At 48.6% G+C, this 19,271-nt stretch overlaps 1 protein-coding gene and 1 non-coding gene across 2 annotated transcripts; one reads left to right on the top strand and one right to left on the bottom strand.

Annotated features, from left to right (window-relative positions):
* Window positions 1–1,431: 1,431 nt before the first annotated feature.
* UPK1A (uroplakin 1A) lies at window positions 1,432–10,051 on the bottom strand. The gene is made up of 8 exons (XM_025269937.3): window positions 9,939–10,051; window positions 9,447–9,563; window positions 7,769–7,969; window positions 5,094–5,168; window positions 4,851–4,958; window positions 3,522–3,701; window positions 2,124–2,207; window positions 1,432–2,045 (listed from the first exon to the last, which is right to left on the bottom strand). The coding sequence occupies exons 2-8, from the start codon at window positions 9,528–9,530 to the stop codon at window positions 2,001–2,003; spliced, it is 777 nt and encodes a 258-aa protein (XP_025125722.1). The 5' UTR covers window positions 9,531–9,563; window positions 9,939–10,051; the 3' UTR covers window positions 1,432–2,000.
* Window positions 10,052–19,044: 8,993 nt separating this feature from the next.
* Window positions 19,045–19,116, top strand: TRNAT-UGU. The gene has a single exon. It is a non-coding gene; the product is annotated as a tRNA-Thr (tRNA).
* The last annotated feature ends 155 nt before the right edge of the window (window positions 19,117–19,271 follow it).

The raw sequence follows: 19,271 nt of genomic DNA, 5'->3' as shown, positions 1-19,271 counted from the left end.
AAATTATTTTTGCTTTCTAAAAAGTATTTCCCATATTCCTTTAAACATTATTTTAAAACCTTGATCTATTTCTTTAAAAAGAAAAGACCTACCCTGCATAGAGATCTACAGGAATAAAAGCACTGTATGTGCTTTGCCAGTATTTCTACTTGCATTCCTTGGAGATTTTTTTCATGTTAAAACATTATTCTTTACTATTGTTTGTGGCATTCTAGAGTACAGACATAACATAGCTAATTTAACCAGTTCACCACTGATGTTCATTTAGGTTACTATAATGAACACCCTTATATATGCTTTTCAATTATTTATACCATTATGACATCTTTTTATATCAGTTCACATAGATTTACCTTCTTTATGACAGCCACGGAGAATCCCAGTCAAGGATATAACATGAGTTGTACAACCCACCCTCTGCTGATGGATGTTCTGTTGTTTCCAATTTTTCACTGTAATAGATTTGACCATTAAAGTATGTTTTCAAAAGCTGACATCTGATTCCAGCATTTGTAGGCCCTTTGCAGACCAGTGGAGGAAATGAGGACCCTGACAAACCTCACTTAATGGGTAAGGAAGAGTTCTCCCCATACGGCCTAACCACTGTCAAGTGGCCAGAGCATGGGCCTGCTTCAGACAGAACAAAAGAACAATGATGAGATTCTTAAACTGTTTGCTCTCACACACCCCTTAGAGAACTTACTGGAAGCTTTAGTCCCTAGTAGGAGGATGTCTGGGGCTTCCCAGGTGGCTCAGTGGTAAAGAATACTCCTGCCAATGCAGGAGACACAGGTTCAATCTCTGTATCAGGGAAGATCCCCTGGAGACAGAAATGGCAACCCACTCTAGTATTCTTGCCTGGGAAATTCCACGGACAGAGAAGCCTGGTGGACTACAGTCCATGGGGTTGCAAAGAGTTGGACAGGTCTTGGCGACCAGATAACGACAATAAAAGAGGATGTCTGTCACCTGTACTGGCCCAACAGCCCTGCACTTTGATTTTCTTTTGATAACCAGTCCCCTTCCTAACACCACCCCCTGGATGCATCTTTAGCAGGAATGTTAATCCACATTGGTCTCACTTCCCAGACTGAAGAGTGGGGCTAAAACCTAAGCCAAAACAGTGAGATTTAATTCCTGACCGTGGTGAAAGCTTTTGGGAAAGAGGCCTTTTCTCACTACTGTGTTGCTTAGCTATAAGGATGTCAGTCTGGTGTTACCAGAGAAATCCTGCAAGGGAATGAAGCAGGTTTCCTGGAAACCTAGATTGAGCCCCTGGATCCAGACATGCCTGAAGCCAGCACTACCGACTTGGTTACATGAGCCTGTACATTCCATTTTATGTTTCAGTCAGTGCTGGCTGGGTTTCTGCTACTTCCTCTGGGATAGTTCTTATTCATTTACCTTGGCCTTAGAAGAAAACAAACAAACTCATTCAAGTAGTATTTATTGAATATCCATGCTCAGCCCCATGCCAGGCGATGCAGGGGATGTTAAAGTGACCATAACAGAACTTGTCCCTCTCCTCATGGCAGTCCCAGTTCTACCAGAATTTAAACAGACAATCACAAACTATTCAGTGATGATGATGACATCCACCATGGAGGAGGAGCTCTGGGAACTATAAGAAAGGCATCTGTGAATGGGGTGGTGAGATCAGGAAAGGGCCCCTGGAGGACAGGACTTGAAGTTGACCCTGAAAGATGGGCCAAGAATCAGTCTAGTGAAAGGAGGTTAAGGACTAACGGTCTGTACACACATGCTACACACCCCTTAGAGAATTTGCTGGAAGCTTAGTCCTTAGTAGGAGGATGTCCAGGGGTTTTAGGGCACCCCAACTCTCAGCAGGGCTCAGAAACCTGGTAAAACATCTTTGGAGTGGAAGGAGGGCTGGGCCAGGGAGGTGGGACAGGGAGAGGCGAGTCGGCCATCTCAGCCAGAGGAAGCCAGAGCAGGAGGAGGAGGAAGCCAGGTGTGCACGTAGCTTTCACTTCTCGTTCTCACAACGTGGTGTAGAAATACATGGCTATCAGCATCACGGGGAGCTGAAGAGGAGGCGTCAGGTGAGGGACACTCCAGCCTCACACCCCCATCCCACCCAGCTCAAAGGCTCCGCCTCTCACCGTCCACATCAGGATGGCAAACCCAAACCACGAGATGCCCCACGTGTAGCTGTCGATGGCGTGGCCAATATGTTCAAAGCAGCCCTGGGCAAGGGGAAAGTGGGAGTGTGAGATAATGCCCAGGGAGGCTGGCTGCTGAAAGCAAGAGTCACTGGGCACCCTTGGGAGAGTCACTTCCTGCTTCCAGTCTTGCTTTTCTTACGTGTGGGATCACCAAGGGTGGGGGTTTCTCACCCTGGGGATCACAGCAGTGTCTCCCTCCCAGGGTGATTTCGGGGAGTCAGGGCTGTGACGATAACCCAGACGGCACAAGCAGCTGCTGCCTCCGATGGTGCAGTCTGAGGGCGAGTCTGTCTGGAGCCGGCTTTCCATGCTGCCCCCAAGTTCCAAAGGTTTGAAATTTAACTTTAGGATCAGACCAGTTCTAATAGCTTCTTGTTTAGAGGTGAGGCTGAGCAGGGCCAGAGCCCCACACCACTTGCCTTCATGTAGATCCCCTGCTCCATCTGCCTTAAAGGTTCAGGGTGTGTGCCCTGGAGTCAGCAGGGCAGAGCTGGGGGCCAGCTCTGTCGTTTGTTGGCTATGGGGCCTAGCTACGATTCTGACCCTCTGAGCCTCAGTTTTCCCATCTGGGAAATAGCAATATTGACAGCACTACCCTCCAAAAAGTAGCTGTGCTGATTCTGTGAGATGAGGCGTGTAAGTGCTCTGCACAGAGCCAAGGCTCAAGGAACAGCTATCTGACTCTAGAGGGGTGATGGTTTGCATCAGGCTCCTCTCTCTGTGATACTTGATCTAAGACATGGCGCTGAAGGGCCCCGCTAGCCCACTGGGACTGGTTCCCCTCCTCTGGCTTCTCTCTTAGCTTCTGCACTCCCCTTGCAGGAGTTAAAGCACCTGGTTGGGGCCTCACTGCCTGAAATCACATCCCAGCTCCATCTCTCACTAGCGAGATTCATCATCTGTAAAATGAAAACATTACAACCTTACCACATTAGGCTGCCGTGAGAATGAAATAAGTAAAAAAGGAAAATGTAAAGCACCTAGAAGGATGCCTGCTACAAAGTAAAGGCTCAAGAAATGTTAGTGGTTATTGGTGGTGTGCTGCTGGTATTGTTCTTGTTGCTCTGATCCCCAGACAACCTGAGAAAAGTTTCAGGTGTCGCCAGGTCTGGATCAGACCAAACCTGCGGTATGCATCCCGCTGACTTGCACAGGGAGGTGGTGGGTCGGGTGGGGGGTGGGGGAGGTGGAGGGCGGACAGATGGAGGGTTGGAAAAGTCAGATGGGGGTTGGGGAGGAGATGACAGACAGACAGCGGGAGGGAGAAAGAGACAGAAGAACCAGAGAGGGCCAGACAGACAGACACAGCAACAGACACAGCAGGAGGAGACACACCTTGGTGAACAGGTAGTCCAGGTGGCCCAGGCGGCAGCCTTCTTCATTGACTGGGATGAAGTTGCCAGTCCGTCGACAGCATAGCGGGGGCCAGGGGAACACCACCTCTGGGGTGGTGGCCCGGAAGGCAGATGTGAAGTTCACCCAGTCCATGGGGCCTGACGTGCCACAGCACTCTTGCTGGAGGGAGAGGCTGGGGTCAGGTGGGCTCCAACTCAGATGCTCCCCTGCGTCTCACAGCGAGGAAGGCCGAGGTGGGCCTGCACTCCACTGTCTGTGTGTGAGCAAGGAGCAGGCAATACTTGTCCCAGCACCCTGAGGCTGATGGGGGATTTGGATCAAACCCACATTCATGGTTTATTTTTTTAATTTTTTGAAAAAAAAATTCATTGGAAAAAAAAAATTTTTTTTTTAATTAGCCATCAACACAAAGAGTTAAATGACACCAAAGGGCCGATTTCTGGCTTCTCCTGGCCCTTGTGGGTGTTTAATTTGTGGCTTCCAAATGATGAAAACATAGGCTCCTTCAAACGTGGGCTCCAGTCCTGGCTAGGTTGAAGCAAATGGGGACCTCAGTTTCTGAGGGGTCCTCAACATTCTCCCTTTGTGCTCCTATATCACACTGACTTTAATTAATGTGTGTTTTTTAGAACCTGGCAGCCCGGGTTTGAGTCCGTCTGGTTCTGTGACCGACCAGCCATGTGACCTCCTGCCTCCCTTTCCTCATTGCTAAGAGCTGATCTCTGTTATGGGGTGGCTGTGAGGATTAAAGAAGCTTGAAAGTGCTTTTGAACAGTGCTAAACAAAAGATTCTCCAGGCAAGAACACTGGAGTGGGTTGCCATTTCCTTCTCCAATGCATGAAAGTGAAAAGTGAAAGTGAAGGCGCTCAGTCGTGTCTGACTCTTAGCGACCCCATGGACCGCAGCCTACCAGGCTCCTCCATCCATGGGATTTTCCAGGCAAGAGTACTGGAGTGGGGTGCCATTGCCTTCTCCAAAACAAAAGGTAGTGCTGGTTGATGTTTGCTGTTATTATTATGACTATTGTTATTATTAAGATGGTGCATGCGATGGTTCAGAGCAGTGGGTCTGGATCTAGGCCGCCAGGTTTGAGCCCCAACTCTGTCCCTTACCAAACATATGGGCAAGTGCTGTTCTCTCTTTTGAGGTTTTTCATCTGGAAAATGGCAACGACCAGAGTTCCTCCCTCCTAAGAACCACTTGAGTAGATATCATCCACCAGTGGGCATCATGGGAGCCCTAACTACCTCTGTGGTCAGAGCCCAAGATCCGCCCCCAACCCCCCAACACTGCAGACCCTCGCCCACCTCAATCATGATGCGATCCCAGAGGCGGGTCAGTTCCCGGCCCTGGTTTGAGTCTGCACTGTAGAAGGTCAGCATCTGCTTGGTGATCAGGGACGGGTTGGAAACCATCTGCAGAGGGCCAGGAAGAACAGGGTCCAGCCAGGCTGGGTGGGGAGAGAGCTTGACCTCCACTTCTACCGGAGACCCTCACTGAACTCCCCCCACCAGAAGTCACGTCCCTCCCCTGGCCTCCGTCGGACTCACGTAGTCTCGGTGGGTGTAGGACGTGATGCAGGAGGCGCACTCAAAGATGTAGATGATGAGCATGAGTATCAGGTACTGCGGAGAGACGGAGGGAGGGATGGAGGGCCAGTGCCATCAGGGCAAAGCCTGTGAGGTCACACCCCTCACGGGATGGGTCCATGGATAGAAATGCAATGTTTTGTTTTTTTGTGGGGTTTTTTTGGCTGAGCCCTGCAGCTTGCAGGATGTTAGTTCCCTGATCAGGGATTGAACCAGGGGCCGGCAGTGAGGGCACCACTTCCTAACCACTGGACTGCCAGGGAATTCCCAGAAATGCAATTGTTTACAAAAGTATAAGACAATGTGAATGGAGGTCTTCCCTGGTGGCTCAGATGGTAAAGAAAATGCCTGCAATGTGGGAGACCTGGGTTTGATCCCTGGGCTGGGAAGATCCCCTGGAGAAGGGCATGGTAACCTGCTTCAGTATTCTTGCCTGGAGAATCCCCATGGACAGAGGAGCCTGGGGGGCTACAGTCCATGGGGGCCCAGAGTCTGACATGGCTGAGTGACTAAGCATGCACAGTATGAATGGAAACATCTACATGGTGGATACATAGGTGCTGTCTGTGCAAATCTTTCACCCTTTCTGTATGTTTGAAAATTTGTTATAATAAAATGTTAGGAGGAAATGAAATTTAAAAATATGTAAGGTATACCCTGAAGTTAACTATTAGCTTGGATGCAGTCAAATGAATGTCTACTATAGAAAAGAAAAATATAAACACATTCCTGAGACAACCAGGGACATCTGAACACAGACTAGGTATTGGAAGATAGATAGGAAGGGAGTGGGGTAAATTTACAGGGTGTGCCCATGGTATAGTGGTTGTGCAAAAAAAAACTCCCCCCCCCAAAAAAAACCCCTTTGGTGTTTAATGAAAATTATTTCTCTGACCCTCAGCTGTCCCCTCCCCTTACCCTTAAAGCAACAGAGGGTGGGGTGTGGACCTGCCAACTTCACTGCCCAAATGAGATGCTGTGGCCCAGCACACCTGGCTGCTTTAAAACCGTGTCCTTATCGTTCAGAGAAATGTGCACTCAAGTATTTACAGGGAAGTGACTTGGTGTCTGGAATGCACTTCAAAATACCCCAGGAAAGAAAAATGCGGGCAGGCAGAGGGTGGGGTAGGGGGGATGACGTGTGGGTGATTTTGTTGAAACCAGGTGATAGGTCCACAAGGTTCATGGTGCCGTTCACTCTAGTCTGTTTGAAATTTCTCATAATAATTAAAGAAAAATTCTGTGTCTCAATTAATGACAAACTCACAGGGGAGACAGACACAGAATTTTTTTCTTTTACTAGCTGGGTGGACTTTAAGGACTGGAAAATTGTGCCAGAGACCTAAATTCAGGAAAGACAGAAGAATAAAAGGAAAGGCATGGAAAAGTGTTTTCCATGGCTCCATCTTACACATAGCAAAGCCAAAGTCCTTACCAGGCCCACATCCCCTCTCTCCCCTCATCGCCATGCCCATCCCCCAGTGTTCTCCTCCCCTGTCCGCCCTCAGTTCCTCTCACTACCTCCGCACAATTGGCTCCAGCCCACACACACGTGGTTCACAGCCCCCTTCCTGCACACCCCCCCACCAACCTCGCCTCTGCTTCACTTTACCTGCAAGTTCTCCACTCTCCCTTCCGCAGCTCCAGCTCTTCCTTCCCTGGTCACTGCCTCCCCATCACAGTATCCGGCCCCATAGCCAGGGCTTTTGGGGTGTGCTCACTAAATAACCCAGGGCCTAGCACAGGGCTTGGCACATGGTTCTTGCTCAGTACGCACTTGTGGATTAGGTAAGTAGCTGCTCCTGGGAGTCCAAAAAGCCCTCAGATGGGGAGGAAGCCCCATGTTGGCTCTGGGTCAGTAGGGCCGAGATTGGAAGTCCTGCTTTCCCTATCATCTGGTCTGTGGGCCTCTTTGAACCTCAGTTTCTTCATCTGGTAAATGAGTAGAGAAGCACTTACTTCTGGGCTGCTGGTTGGCTTGAAGGCGTTCACTTTCTAAACTGCTTAGCCTCATGTCAGGCACACGGGAGGTACTTGGGGGAATGTGGGTTATTGCTGTGGGCAGAGACTAAGAGCCTAGACTCAAGCGCTGACAGACTCAGGTTTAAATCCTGGCTCTGCCACTCACTTGCTGTGTCACCCCAGAGAAGTGGATTCACTTCTCTGAGCCTCAGTATCAACTCTGTCAAATGGGCTCATGAGGATGAAGATGGAGACGATTATGGTACCTCATGACGGATGGTGAGGCACAAATGAACTAATTTATGTAAAACATGGAGCACTCATTAAGTGGTAGCTGTGCTATTCTTATTGTCATTGTTATCAACTGCTCACAAGTGCAGACCCTGGAGACCAACCAGCTGAGGTTCAAGTCCCGGTCCTGCTACTCAAGAGCCATCTTCCTGTGCAGCGCCTTTTTCCTTGCCTCCCGTGGGCCCTAGTTTTCCCAGTAAGACGAGAGTAACAGCTGAGCCTAGGTTATTCGCTTATGGACAGAGGAGATGACGTGATTGCCAGGAGGCCCCAGTGCAATGCCACGGGGAGGGCACACTAGTGGCTTCTGTGCAGTTGGTATTATGACTGTGAGGATGACCTCTATGGCCAGCCATGCCCATCCCTTCCTCCCAGGGCCTCACCGTGAGGATCATGGAGCGGCGGCGGCAGAGTGCTGCGCCCACACCAAAGCTGGCCACCACGAAGAAGGAGAAGCCGCAGAAGATGGCGATCCAGGCGCCGGCGAAGACGTCATCCTTGCCCGAGACGCCCATCAGCGGGTACACGCGGTACTGGTCGGCGGTCACCCATACCGTTTCAGCAAACAGGGCCAGGCCTGACAGCTGGACAGAACGGCCGGTCAGCAGGGGCTGGGCAGGCGCAGTTGGCTCACCCGCGTGAGTCTCTGTGAGCAAGCACCTTCCCCACTCTGAGCCTCTGTTGCCCTCTTGGAAAGTAGTAAGAGTGACAAAGACGTCCCCTTCCACGAGCAGGGATGAAGCTGGGCAGGGGACCGAGAAGGGAGGGAGGACCCAGCCAGACCCCTGAACCCCACCTCCACCCCAGCTGCTGAAGACTTCAAGGATACGAGGAGACACTACGTGCAAAGCCTGGAGCTCATGACTGGCCTCAAGGAGACGCTGGGTCTCCTGGAGAGAGTTGCTATTCCCTGAGGAGAGGAGCCTGGCTGTGGCCAGAACAAATGACAAAGGCATCTACCCTTCGGTCCAGCCATTCCACTCACAGGAATCGATCCTCCGGATATACCTGCCCATGCAGGAAAGTCACACACCCACCAGGTTATTCCCTGCAGCACTGTAGGGAATAAAGGAGCCAGGGTGCCACACAACGGAGGGCTCTGCAGTTGTGGGAAGGGGTGGGGAGGCTGGCGGAGGCCTGGTGTGGAGGGGCCTATGCACAATGGGAGCAGGAGGATGGGGGAGACACAGGCCAGGATGCGGAATGAGCAAGAAAAGGGAGAAAACAGGTACTAGTTCCTATCTGCTTGTATCTGCTTCAAGAAATACTGGAGAAAATAAAAATCTGGTTACCTCTTGGGATGGGGAATCAGGCAAGAGGAAGACTGCTCGGTGGTACCTTTGCCAACAATCAGACCAAGGTTCAGAGTATTTACTGAGTGCACTGATCCCCAAACTGCTTCCCGTGTGATATTCATCATTGTCACCAGCTGTCCTGTACTATCGTGATGGCCCGTACTGATAGCAACATGTGTGCCAGGCTCTGGCCTAAGCACAGATCCAGTAACTCATTTGATCCTCTCAGCATTCCTATTTTATCTCCATCTTACAGATGAGAACACTGAGGGCTGGAGAGATTATATCACTGGCCCCAGGTCCCAGAGTAGAAGGTGATAAAGCTGAGGTTTGAATCCAGGCTGTCTGGCTCCACGTGCAGGTATTAGATAACTTAAAGACATTGCCATTACTCATTGCTATGGGCCTCCTGTGCACCCAGCAGGCGCTTTATGTCCATAGTCATGTTAATGATGACAGCTGGCACTTGTCAAGCACTTTTTCTGATCTGAGGACCATTAATCTGAGGATTAACCCACTCGACAGTGCCCACAGTGAAGACATAATCTATAGATGGGGAAGTAGGCACAGAGAAGTCAAGTTGTTTGCTCAAGTTCACACAGCTGGGGAGAGGCAGAGCTGGGATCCAAATTAGGACCGTTCAGACTTAAGAAGCCAGGCGACGCGGGCCATTAAGTGGGTCCTGGGCTCTCAGCCGCCCCGCGCCCAGGTTCAGGACGACTCCCTCCTCCTCACCTGCCCCCTGGGCTCCCAGTGGATGTCTCACCAGAATAATGATGTTGCCCACGACCAGCAGACCCACCACAACTGGAGACCCCTTCTCTGTCGTTGCTGCTGCTGCAGAAGCCATAGTCCTGCTGGGACACGTGAGGCCGGGTAGAGGCTGGGAGAGGAGGGCGGGTCTTGCTGGACAGGACCCACTGCCCCCATTCCACACCCCAGCTGCCAGGTTCTGCTCCCACCTTGCTGCTGGGCCCAGGCTGGTATCCAGTGTGCCCACAACCCTGGCAGTGGGCCATTTTACAGAAGAGGAGGGACTTCCTTGGCAGCCCAGTGGTTAGGACTCTGTGGCCCTACTACATCGGATGTGGGTTCAATCCCTGGTTGGGGATCTAAGATTCTGCAAGCCATGGAGCATGCCCCACCCTCCCCCCCCAAAAGAAACCAAGGCTGGGATGGGGCATTCACTGATCAGAGCTCAGGGATGGCCTCCGCAGCTCCCCCTACATATCCAGACCCCCCAGGGCCCCCTCCTCACCTTCTCTGCCTGTAGCCTCTCTGGCCAGCCCCTCCCACAGTGGCTCCCTATAAACGCCCAGGCCCCTCCTTAGGCAAGTTTCCTGGAGGGGGGAGGGTGTCTGGAGGAGGGGACAAGAGGTCAAGCGAGCAGACCAGTATGGGAGAACAGCTTTATGACCCCCCTCCCCCACCCCACCCCCTGCCAGTGATTTATAGACCTGAAATTCCAGATTATGCTGGCCACATGGGCAGGGTGACATGCGGCGGCCTCTGGTTCTCAGTCCCTTGTGGGGGTGGGGATGGGGACAGGGTAGGGAGGGCGAGTATACCACCCAACTTCTCTCCGCAGGACTAGAGCCTCCCTGGGAGGGGGAGAGATTCAAATGAAGTCCGGAATCCCAGAACTGCCTCCGGGCTGGTGGCTCCACCTCTCCAGGGCAGTGACCCCGGCCCGCCAGGGCCGCTGGACGAGGCCGGAAGGAGGGAGGAGACGAGGCAAGTGGAAGGGATGCTCCCCTCTGGGACCGAGGGAGACTTTGGAAGATGTGTGTGTGTGACGGCATTTTGAGATGAGTGTTCAACGAGCAGGCGGGGAGAGGAGTGTGCAAGAAAAAGGGAAGGCATACTGAATGGACTTCGTCGGAGCACCCCCCACCCCCCGCCCCCGCCCCCGCGCCCTATCACCACACACTCGCGCTGATAAAGCAAGGTCACAGAGAGGAGGAGCCATGGTTGGAAATGTCTTCAGTCTGCGGAATCAAAGACCTAGGTTCTGATCCCAGTTCCGCCTACTCCGTGCCGCGCGACCTGGCGTGTGCATTTGCCCATCTGCAGAATGGGTATCATCATATTGCTTTCCTGGGCGGCGGTGGGAACTGAGGGCTGGGATGTCTGCAAAGGAAGTCTTCCCGCCAGGTGTGCAGCGGGCGAAGGCGCCTCACCAGCCGCGTTCCAGAGAGGCCCGCGGTCCCTCCGATGGCGCCCCCCAGTGGCCCACGGGCCCATTCCGCAGGCGAAAATGGTGGCCTGGACTCTGTCCTCCAGAACTTCTCAACCCCGAGAGCTGGAGCGTTTGCTGGATTTTCTCTCTGGGTTTTGGCTCCCCCAGTGTGTGAGAAATGGGCACACAAACGCTACTTAAAATTCCATCGTCAAGATACTGGCTTGGTGGGACTGCCCTGGTGGTTAAGAATCCACGGCTTCCAATGCACGGGGTTCAGCTTACATCTCGGGGTGGCGCTACTGGTAAAGAATCCGCCTGCCAATGCAGGAGATGTAGGAACCGCTGGTTCAATTCCTGCGTCAGGAAGACCCCGCAGGAGTCCATGGCAACCTATTCCAGTATTCTTGCCTGGAAAATGCATGCCATGGACAGATGAACCTGGCGGCCTACAGTCCATGGGGTCCCAAAGTCGGAAAGGACTAAAGAGACTTAGCACACGTGCACGTGGAACCAAGATCCCACAAGCGCGGCGGCCGGGAAAAAAAAAAAAAAGGATACTAGCTTGGTAATAAGACACAAGAGATGTTTTCCAGCCAAAATGGATAATGTGATTTTTAGTCAATCCACTTCACATTTAAAATAGTTTTTCTCTGATGACTTACATCTATATTAAGGACTAAGGAGAACATTAAAATAATAATGTATATAACCTGTCAAATACATTTTATAAGTTTTAGCTAAAATAACTTGCAAAATAATAGGGCCATGCTGATAATGAAATATTTTTATTTTCAAATAGTTCATAACTATAAGTAATTGGATGTTATATAAAGTCTAATAAAAGCAAAAAGTTGTTGTCAGTGGGGGCATTAACATGTTACCTGTCATAAAAGGGATCTATTCTCTGAAACAAGAACCCAGTGTATTTTGATGTCAAGGTTGAATTTTCACCATTCTTTCTTATTATTATATAAGCTAGTCTTCAAAGCAAGAAGATTTCAAGTGCTAATTACTCAGATGTTCAGAATGCTGATGATAAAAGCCACAGTGCCAAGCTCTTCTTAAGATGACAAACACCTACACACGATCCAGCCATTTGTCCGTGGGAATTTCGCCACTTCCATCTACTGGATGCTGTGAATGTATTCCACATTGGAAACCACCCAAATGCCCCTTAACAGGAGGCTGGATAAGTCCATGATGGTACATGCATATTACCAGATACTATTCAACAAGAGGGAATGAATTATGGATACATCCCACCACAGGGATAAATCTCAAAAGCATTACTCTAAATGAAACAAGCCACACTTGAAAGACTATCACTATATGATTCTAGATAGGAAGTTCTAGAACAGGCAAAAGCAATAGAGTGATAAAAGTCAGGGAGTGGTTACCCATGGGATGTGACTGTAGGGGACAGGAAAGGGACTTCTCTTTCTGAATCTGGATACCAGTTACGCAAGTGTGTTCAGACTGAAAATTCATCAAGCAGTACCCTCATGATAAGTGCACTTTTCTGTTTTTTTTTTTAATTCCAATGCCTTCGAAAGAGGGTAGATCAAGAATTCCCTAGTGGTCCAGTGGTTAAGAATCTACCTGCCAAAAAAAAAAAAAAGAAGAATCTGCCTGCCAATGCAGGGGACACAGGTTCTGTTCTGGGAGGATTCCACATGCCTTGCAGCAACTAAGCTAGTGCTCTAGAGCCTATTAGAGGCGGTGCTCTAGAGCCTGCGAGACACAACTACTGAAGCCTGTGTGCCTAGATCCTGTGCTCTGCAGCAAAAGGAGCCACCATAATGAGAAGCCCCGCACCGCAGTGAAGAGTAGCCCCTGCTCGCCACAACTAGAGAAAGCCCCACTCATAGCAATGAAGACTCAACACAGACAAAAATAAATAAGAGAGGGTAGATTCTTTCAAAAGAAACATATTTGACGTGTTAAAAGTGGTGTTTCCCAAAGAAGGCACACAAGATAATTTTAGGTGCTCCATGAACAGAAAATGAAATGGCACGAAATGATATAAAAGTTATATGAAAATGAGCCACTTCTAACCAGTCTTTCTGATGTGTTTTGTTTTCCCTGGTCAGTGGTGAAAGGAAAGTTTTCTCAAATTTATTATAAATATTTCAGTATAGAAGAAAACGGAGAGATCATGTAACTGACACCAACATCCTCACTTCCCAGCTTCGTCAAGTCTATTTTATTGTATTCACTGCAGATGGTTTTCTAAGGTGCACACATCGCAGATGGCATTTGAAGTCACCTCCTGCCCAGAGACAACTTCACTACTAAATTTGGGACTCCTCCTCCTCTACATCCCTTCCCTTGTCTTCCTTTTTAGATCGCAGGTGTCATGGATTGCATTAATCCCACACCCTCAGTTTATAGTTCATTATCCCCCGCAAGATATCTCTTGATTTAAATTTAATGTATTCTGGCCTTCACCAGTGGCTCAGATGGTAAAGAATCCATCTGCTCTGCAGGAGATGGGGGTTCCATCCCTGGGTCAGGAAGATCCCTTGGAGGAGGAAAGGTCAACCCTCTCCAGTATTCTTGCCTGGAGAATCCCATGGACAGAGGAGCCTGGTGGGCTACAGCCCATGGGTTCAAAAAGAGTTGGACATGACTTACTGACTAAACCACCACTACCACTTCAGCTGAAACAAGAACAGGCTACATGAATGGATCACACATGTAACTGACCAATAACAAATATTCAAAAAATTTTTATGTATTCCCTCAGTCTCCGTATCCCAGTCTCTTTTGGTGCCCCACCTGCTACTGACAAACATTCTAATATGTTCATATAGTATTTTTTGTTGTTGTTGAGTGAGTTCTTGTAAAATGAGTACCACTGTGTCCAGCGCATGTCTGTTCTAATTTATCTCCCCATGATTGTGTTAATAGTTTATCCTAATCTTATTTTTCTTGCTGAGCACTAGTGTTATTAAGGGCCATCATTGTTACTCTGGGCTCATTGAGTCCGTGGCTTCTGATGGTTGCTTGGGACACCTCTGGTGCATCCCTCACAGCTTACTGTCTCCTCCCCAGAGAGGACAGTCAGGCTACTTCCAACTCCACCACCTCCACCATTCCCACTGTAAATAATGCGGCAACGAGCACTCTCATGTGTGGCCCTGTAGACAGATGCTTGTGTCTCTTTCTTAGGGAGCAGAATTTCTGGGTCCTGGGTATGTATGCGGCAGTTTGCTTTTCACAATGGCTGTCTCCTTTACACTCCAACCAACAGTTCACAAGGGTTCTTGTATCCTTCCCTCACCATCCACGCTTGACATTACTCAGCTTTCTAGTTTTTGACAAGAGTAATTTGGTATAAAGTGATACATGCAGTTATTTCCATTCTCACTCCATTTTATGACTGAGGATTTTGAGCATCTTTTCAAATGTTTGTTAGTGTTTGAGGTTTCTACTCCTATGCACGCTTTCACATTTTTAATATACATGCATGTATTCATCAACGATGTATAGAATAGCTTTATTTTTACTGGAGTATAGTTACTTTTAACAACGTGTTAGTTTCTGCTGTGGAGCAAAGTGAATCAGCTATATGTATACGTATAGCCCCTCGTTTTTGGATTTCCTTCCCATTTAGGTCACCACAGAGCTCTGAGTAGAGTTCTCTGAGCTATACAGTGGTTTCTCATTAGTGATTTTATACACAGTAGTGTATATGAGTGAGTGAAGTTGCTCAGTTGTGTCCAACTCTTTGCAACCCCATGGACTATATAGCCTACCAGGCTCCTTCATCCATGGGATTTTCCAGACAAGAGTACTGGAGTGGGTTGCCATTTCCTTCTTCAAATAGTGTATATAAGTGTAAATAAATCAATCCCAATCTGCCAATTCACCCCAATCCCCTTCCCCACTTTGGTGTCCATGCATTTGTTCTCTATGTCTGTATATAGAACAGTTTTAGATTTGGGGGTAAACTTTAAATAAATTGTGTCTTGTGCTACAACTGATTTTTTTTGCACCTCAGCGTTACGCTTTTGAGATTTATACATCACCTAATACGTTGGTGATGGACAGGGAGGCCTGGCGTGCTGCGATTCATGGGGTCGCAAAGAGTCGGACACAACTGAGTGACTGAACTGAACTATGTGGCTCTACTTCATCCATTCTTTTGCAAGAATATGCCATAGGTTAAAATTTCCTTTCCAAATGAACTTATCAAAGAGGATATAGGAAAACGCCATCAATGGCAGAACAGAGGTACACAGACTTAGCAACATTCTGAAACCTGAAGCTTGGGTGCCAAGGTGATAAGGAGAAGCTGAAATCTCAGGTGCTCCTTTGGGTCAGCTGAGCAAGGGAAGACCTGAAATTCATGGGTAAGGGTGCGAGAGATGGGCATTATGCCCAAGAAAGTGAAGCTTCAGAGCTGAATGGGGCCAGTGTGAAGGGTGGCTTGATGGGGAGAGAGGAAGGGAAGCAGGGGTAGAGAGAGGAGTCAGGGAAGACTAGGACGTGCTGTGAGGTGGTGAAGCAAGGAGGAAAGCAGGAGAGCAGTGTGGTCAAAAGGCCTTTTTATTTCTTTTTTTTTTTTTTTAATATGTATTCACTTGGCTGTGCAAGGTCTTAGTTGCAGCATGTAGGATCTTTAGTTACAGCATGCAAACTCTTCATTGCAGCATGTGGGATCTAGTTCCTTGACCAGGGATTGAACCCAGGCCCCTTGCATTGGGAGCTCGGAGTCTTAGCCACTGGACTAAGGGAAGACCTTTTTTCTTTCTCAGATTTATCAACCACCAAGTATGTGATCAGGCCTGAACTAAGCATTAAGGATCTGATGCACATACTGAATTTTCTCCCAGTTCTGTGGGAGGCAAGGCTGGGAACACAGCGGTGATCAAGATGGCTCTGTCCCTGCCCTCACAAGCTCACGGAAGAAGGGGCTGGCGGCAGGCAGGGGTGGAGGGAGTTGTGTGGACAGACAGTCACCAGAGAGTGATAGCTCAGCACGGTCAAGGGGATGCCAGAGTGACCAAGCGAGGACGCTCAGGCCAAGAGGTCAGGGCCGCCATGGGGAAAACAAAGGGAATGTGTGAACCCAAAGGAAGTGTCCAACCCAGCCGAGGGTGCAGAGGAAGGCTTCCTGGAGGAAGGGACATTGGAGGAGGAGATGGGCTGGCAGGTAAAAGGCAGAAAAGAACATTCCTGACAGAGGGAGCATGATCTATATATACAATGGAATATCCTTCAGCCTTAGAAAGGCAGGAAATCCCGCAATACACAACACGGATGAACCTAGAGGACCCGGTGCTGCATGAAATAAACCAGTCACAGAACAACAAATAGTGTATAATTCCACTTATCACAGGTAATGAAGGGACTTCCCTGGTGGCCTAACAGCTAAGACTCCATGCTCCCAGTGCAGGGGCACTGGGTTTGATCCCTGGTCAAGGAAGTAGATCCCACATGCTATGACTAAGACCTGACACCACCAAATAAATAAAAATATTTTTTTAAAAAAGAGGAAAATAGTCAGACATTAAAGCAGAGAGTAGAATGGTGATTGCCAGGGGATGGGGAGTGATGAGGAAAATGGGGAAATTACTAATCAACGGATATAAAGTTTCAGTTATACAAGATGAATAAATTCTAAAGGTCTGCTGTCCAACATTGTGCTTACAAGTTAACAGTACTGTACTGTGCAAGGCTGTCGTGGTGGAACTGTTCTCCATAGTATCATCCCACAGGTCACCTGCCAGATCTTTTCAGAGGAGACAAATAGTGGTCCCCACTAACAGGGCAATAAGATGAAGACGGAATACACATATTCCTTGCCCTTGTGCAAATTATGTTTTAGTGGTGGGGAGATGATTATCAAGGGATAGAATGTAGGGAATATTAGTGGTAAGTGCTTAAGAAATGAAAGGGGTGAGGGCTGCAAAGTGTGTGTTTTGTTTTTTTGGCCCTTCTTGCAGGATCCCAATTCTCTTGGCAGTCAGTGTGGAGTCCTAACCACTGGACTGCCAGGGAATTCCATGTGTGTGGAGGTGAATTGGTAGGTCGAGTGGTCAGGGAAGAGCTCACTTCATGGTACCTGGGAAGACCTGAATGCAGGAGGGAGCAAGCCGAGTGGCTAGCTCGTGGGAAAGCACTGCAGACAGAGCAAGCGGCGGGTGCAGACCTTGCGGTTGGAGCCAGCTTAGTGCGCTGACCTCGTTACCTCCCAGTTCCTGTCACAATGAAGAGCAGGGCAGTTGGAACTGCTAGAGCACACGAGCAGTGGGAGATCAAAGAGGAAATGGAGAGCTGTGTGAATGCTTATCAAACCAACTATAGACAGAATCCGTATTTATGTTTCTAGATGCTTCTCTGGGCAATCTCTGGAACTGCTCATGGTGGCAGCCTCTGGGCAGAACTGGGTAGGTGGGGTCAAGGGAAGTCCTACATCTTGGTTTTTCACTGGACTGTATTCATTTGAAATTTCACCATGTTTACATTCTTTCCTATTCCCAACACATGCCAGAAGCTTCTAGTTTCTCTGTGCTCACTAGGCCCATTGGTTTACAGCTCCCCCTCCTCATGGGTGGCCGTTTCAGGAGCACTCTCACAGGGCCATTGTTCCTCAATATGAGAATCATCTCTCTGCTCTTTTGAACCTAAGTTTGTAAAACAACCATTTATTGTCACCCTGCTTATTTAACTTATATTCAGAGTACATCAAGCAAAATGCTGGGCTGGATGAAGCACAAGGTGGAATCAAGACTGCTGGGAGAAATATCAATAACCTCAGACATGCAGATGACACCACACTTATGGCAGAAAGTGAAGAACTAAACAGCCTCTTGATAAAAGAGGAGAGTGAAAAAGCTGGCTTAAAACTGAACATTCAAAAAACTAAGATCATGGCAGTTGGTCCCATCACTTCATGGCAAATAAATGGGGAAACAATGGAAACAGAGACAGACCTGGGCTCCAAAATCACTGCCGATGGTGACTGCAGCCATGAAATTAAACGTTTGCTCTCTGGAAGAAAAGCTATGACCAACCTAGACAGCATATTAAAAAGCAGAGACATTACTTGGCTGCTGCTACTGCTAAGTCGCTTCGGTCGTGTCCGACTCTGTGCGACCCCATAGACGGCAGCCCACCAGGCTCCCCCGTCCCTGGGATTCTCCAGGCAAGAACACTGGAGTGGGTTGCCATTTCCTTCTCCAAAGCATGAAAGTGAAGAGTGAAAGGGAAGTCGCTCAGTCGTGTCCGACTCTTAGCGACCCCATGGACTGCAGCCCATCAGGCTCCTCCATCCATGGGATTTTCCAGGCAAGAGTACTGGAGTGGGGTGTCACTGCCTTCTCCATTACTTGGCTGACAAAGGTCCATCTAGTCAAAGCTATGGTTTTTCCAGTAGTCATGTATGGATGTGAGAGTTGGGACTATAAAGAAAGCTGAGTGCCGAAGAACTGATGCTTTTGACCTGTGGTACTGGAGAAGACTCTTGAGTCCCTTGGACTGCAAAGAGATCCAACCAGTCCATCCTGAAGGAAATCAGTCCTGAATTGGAAGTCCTGAATTGGAAGGACTGATGCTAAAGCTGAAACTCCAATACTTTAGCCACCTGATGTGAAGAACTGACTCATTGGAGAAGACCCTGATGCTGGGAAAGATTGAAGACAGGAGGAAAAGGGGATGACAGAGGATGAGATGGTTGGATGGCATCACCAATTCAATGAACGAGTTTGAGCAAGCTCTGGAAGTTGGTGATGGACAGGGAAGCCTGGCGTGCTGCAGTCCATGGAGTTACAAAGAGCCAGACATGACTGAGTGACTGAACTGACTGACTTGAGAAAACATCAATCTGACCACAACACGGTACGCTAGCTGTCACGCTGTCTGAGGAATTCCCTATTGACAAGTTTGCAGTGGATGATAATTTGTACTGTTGTGTGACAATTCCTTTGGGGATGTCAAGAAAGGACAATTCTTAACTTGGTCTACTTACATGACTTCCAATCGTCACTATGATCAATACAGGAGGCCTAGAAAACTGGGAGAAATTAACACATTGCACATTAGACTGCTTATTAGACAATATTAAGAACTTCTTAGTTTTTAGATGTAATTATGATTGTTTAAAATAAATCTGTACCATATTTCTAGATAAAATATGATCTCCAGTATTTGCTTTAAAATTATCTAGATAGGGAATTCCCTGGTGGTCCAGGGTTAGGACTTGGCACTTGTATTGCCAAGGGTCTAGGTTCAATCCCTGGTTGGGGAACTAAGATCCCACAACCTGGGTGGCGTGGGAATAACTAAATAAAATAACCTAGTAAAGAGAAGCAGCTGAGATGAAACTAATTGGTCATTTGTTGATCACTGCTGAGCTAGGTGATAGTTTTTATTATACTATTTTCGTGTGATTCAAAATGTAAG

Source organism: Bubalus bubalis, chromosome 18 (assembly GCF_019923935.1).
Source record: "Bubalus bubalis isolate 160015118507 breed Murrah chromosome 18, NDDB_SH_1, whole genome shotgun sequence".
Taxonomy (NCBI): Eukaryota; Metazoa; Chordata; class Mammalia; order Artiodactyla; family Bovidae; genus Bubalus; species Bubalus bubalis.
The sequence above is the reverse complement of the archived record's forward strand: the minus strand, read 5'-3'. Positions and strand labels throughout refer to the sequence as shown.

Bases quoted from the DNA above. Each gene is read 5' to 3' on its own strand.
- UPK1A (XM_025269937.3), bottom strand. From the start codon at position 9,530: ATGGCTTCTGCAGCAGCAGCAACGACAGAGAAGGGGTCTCCAGTTGTG. The intron at 5,169-7,768 runs GTGAGGCCCTGG...GTCTCTCCGCAG, and splicing joins GCCGCTCCATGATCCTCACG to TACCTGATACTCATGCTCAT. The intron at 3,702-4,850 runs GTGGGCGAGGGT...CTCTCCCTCCAG, and splicing joins GGGATCGCATCATGATTGAG to CAAGAGTGCTGTGGCACGTC.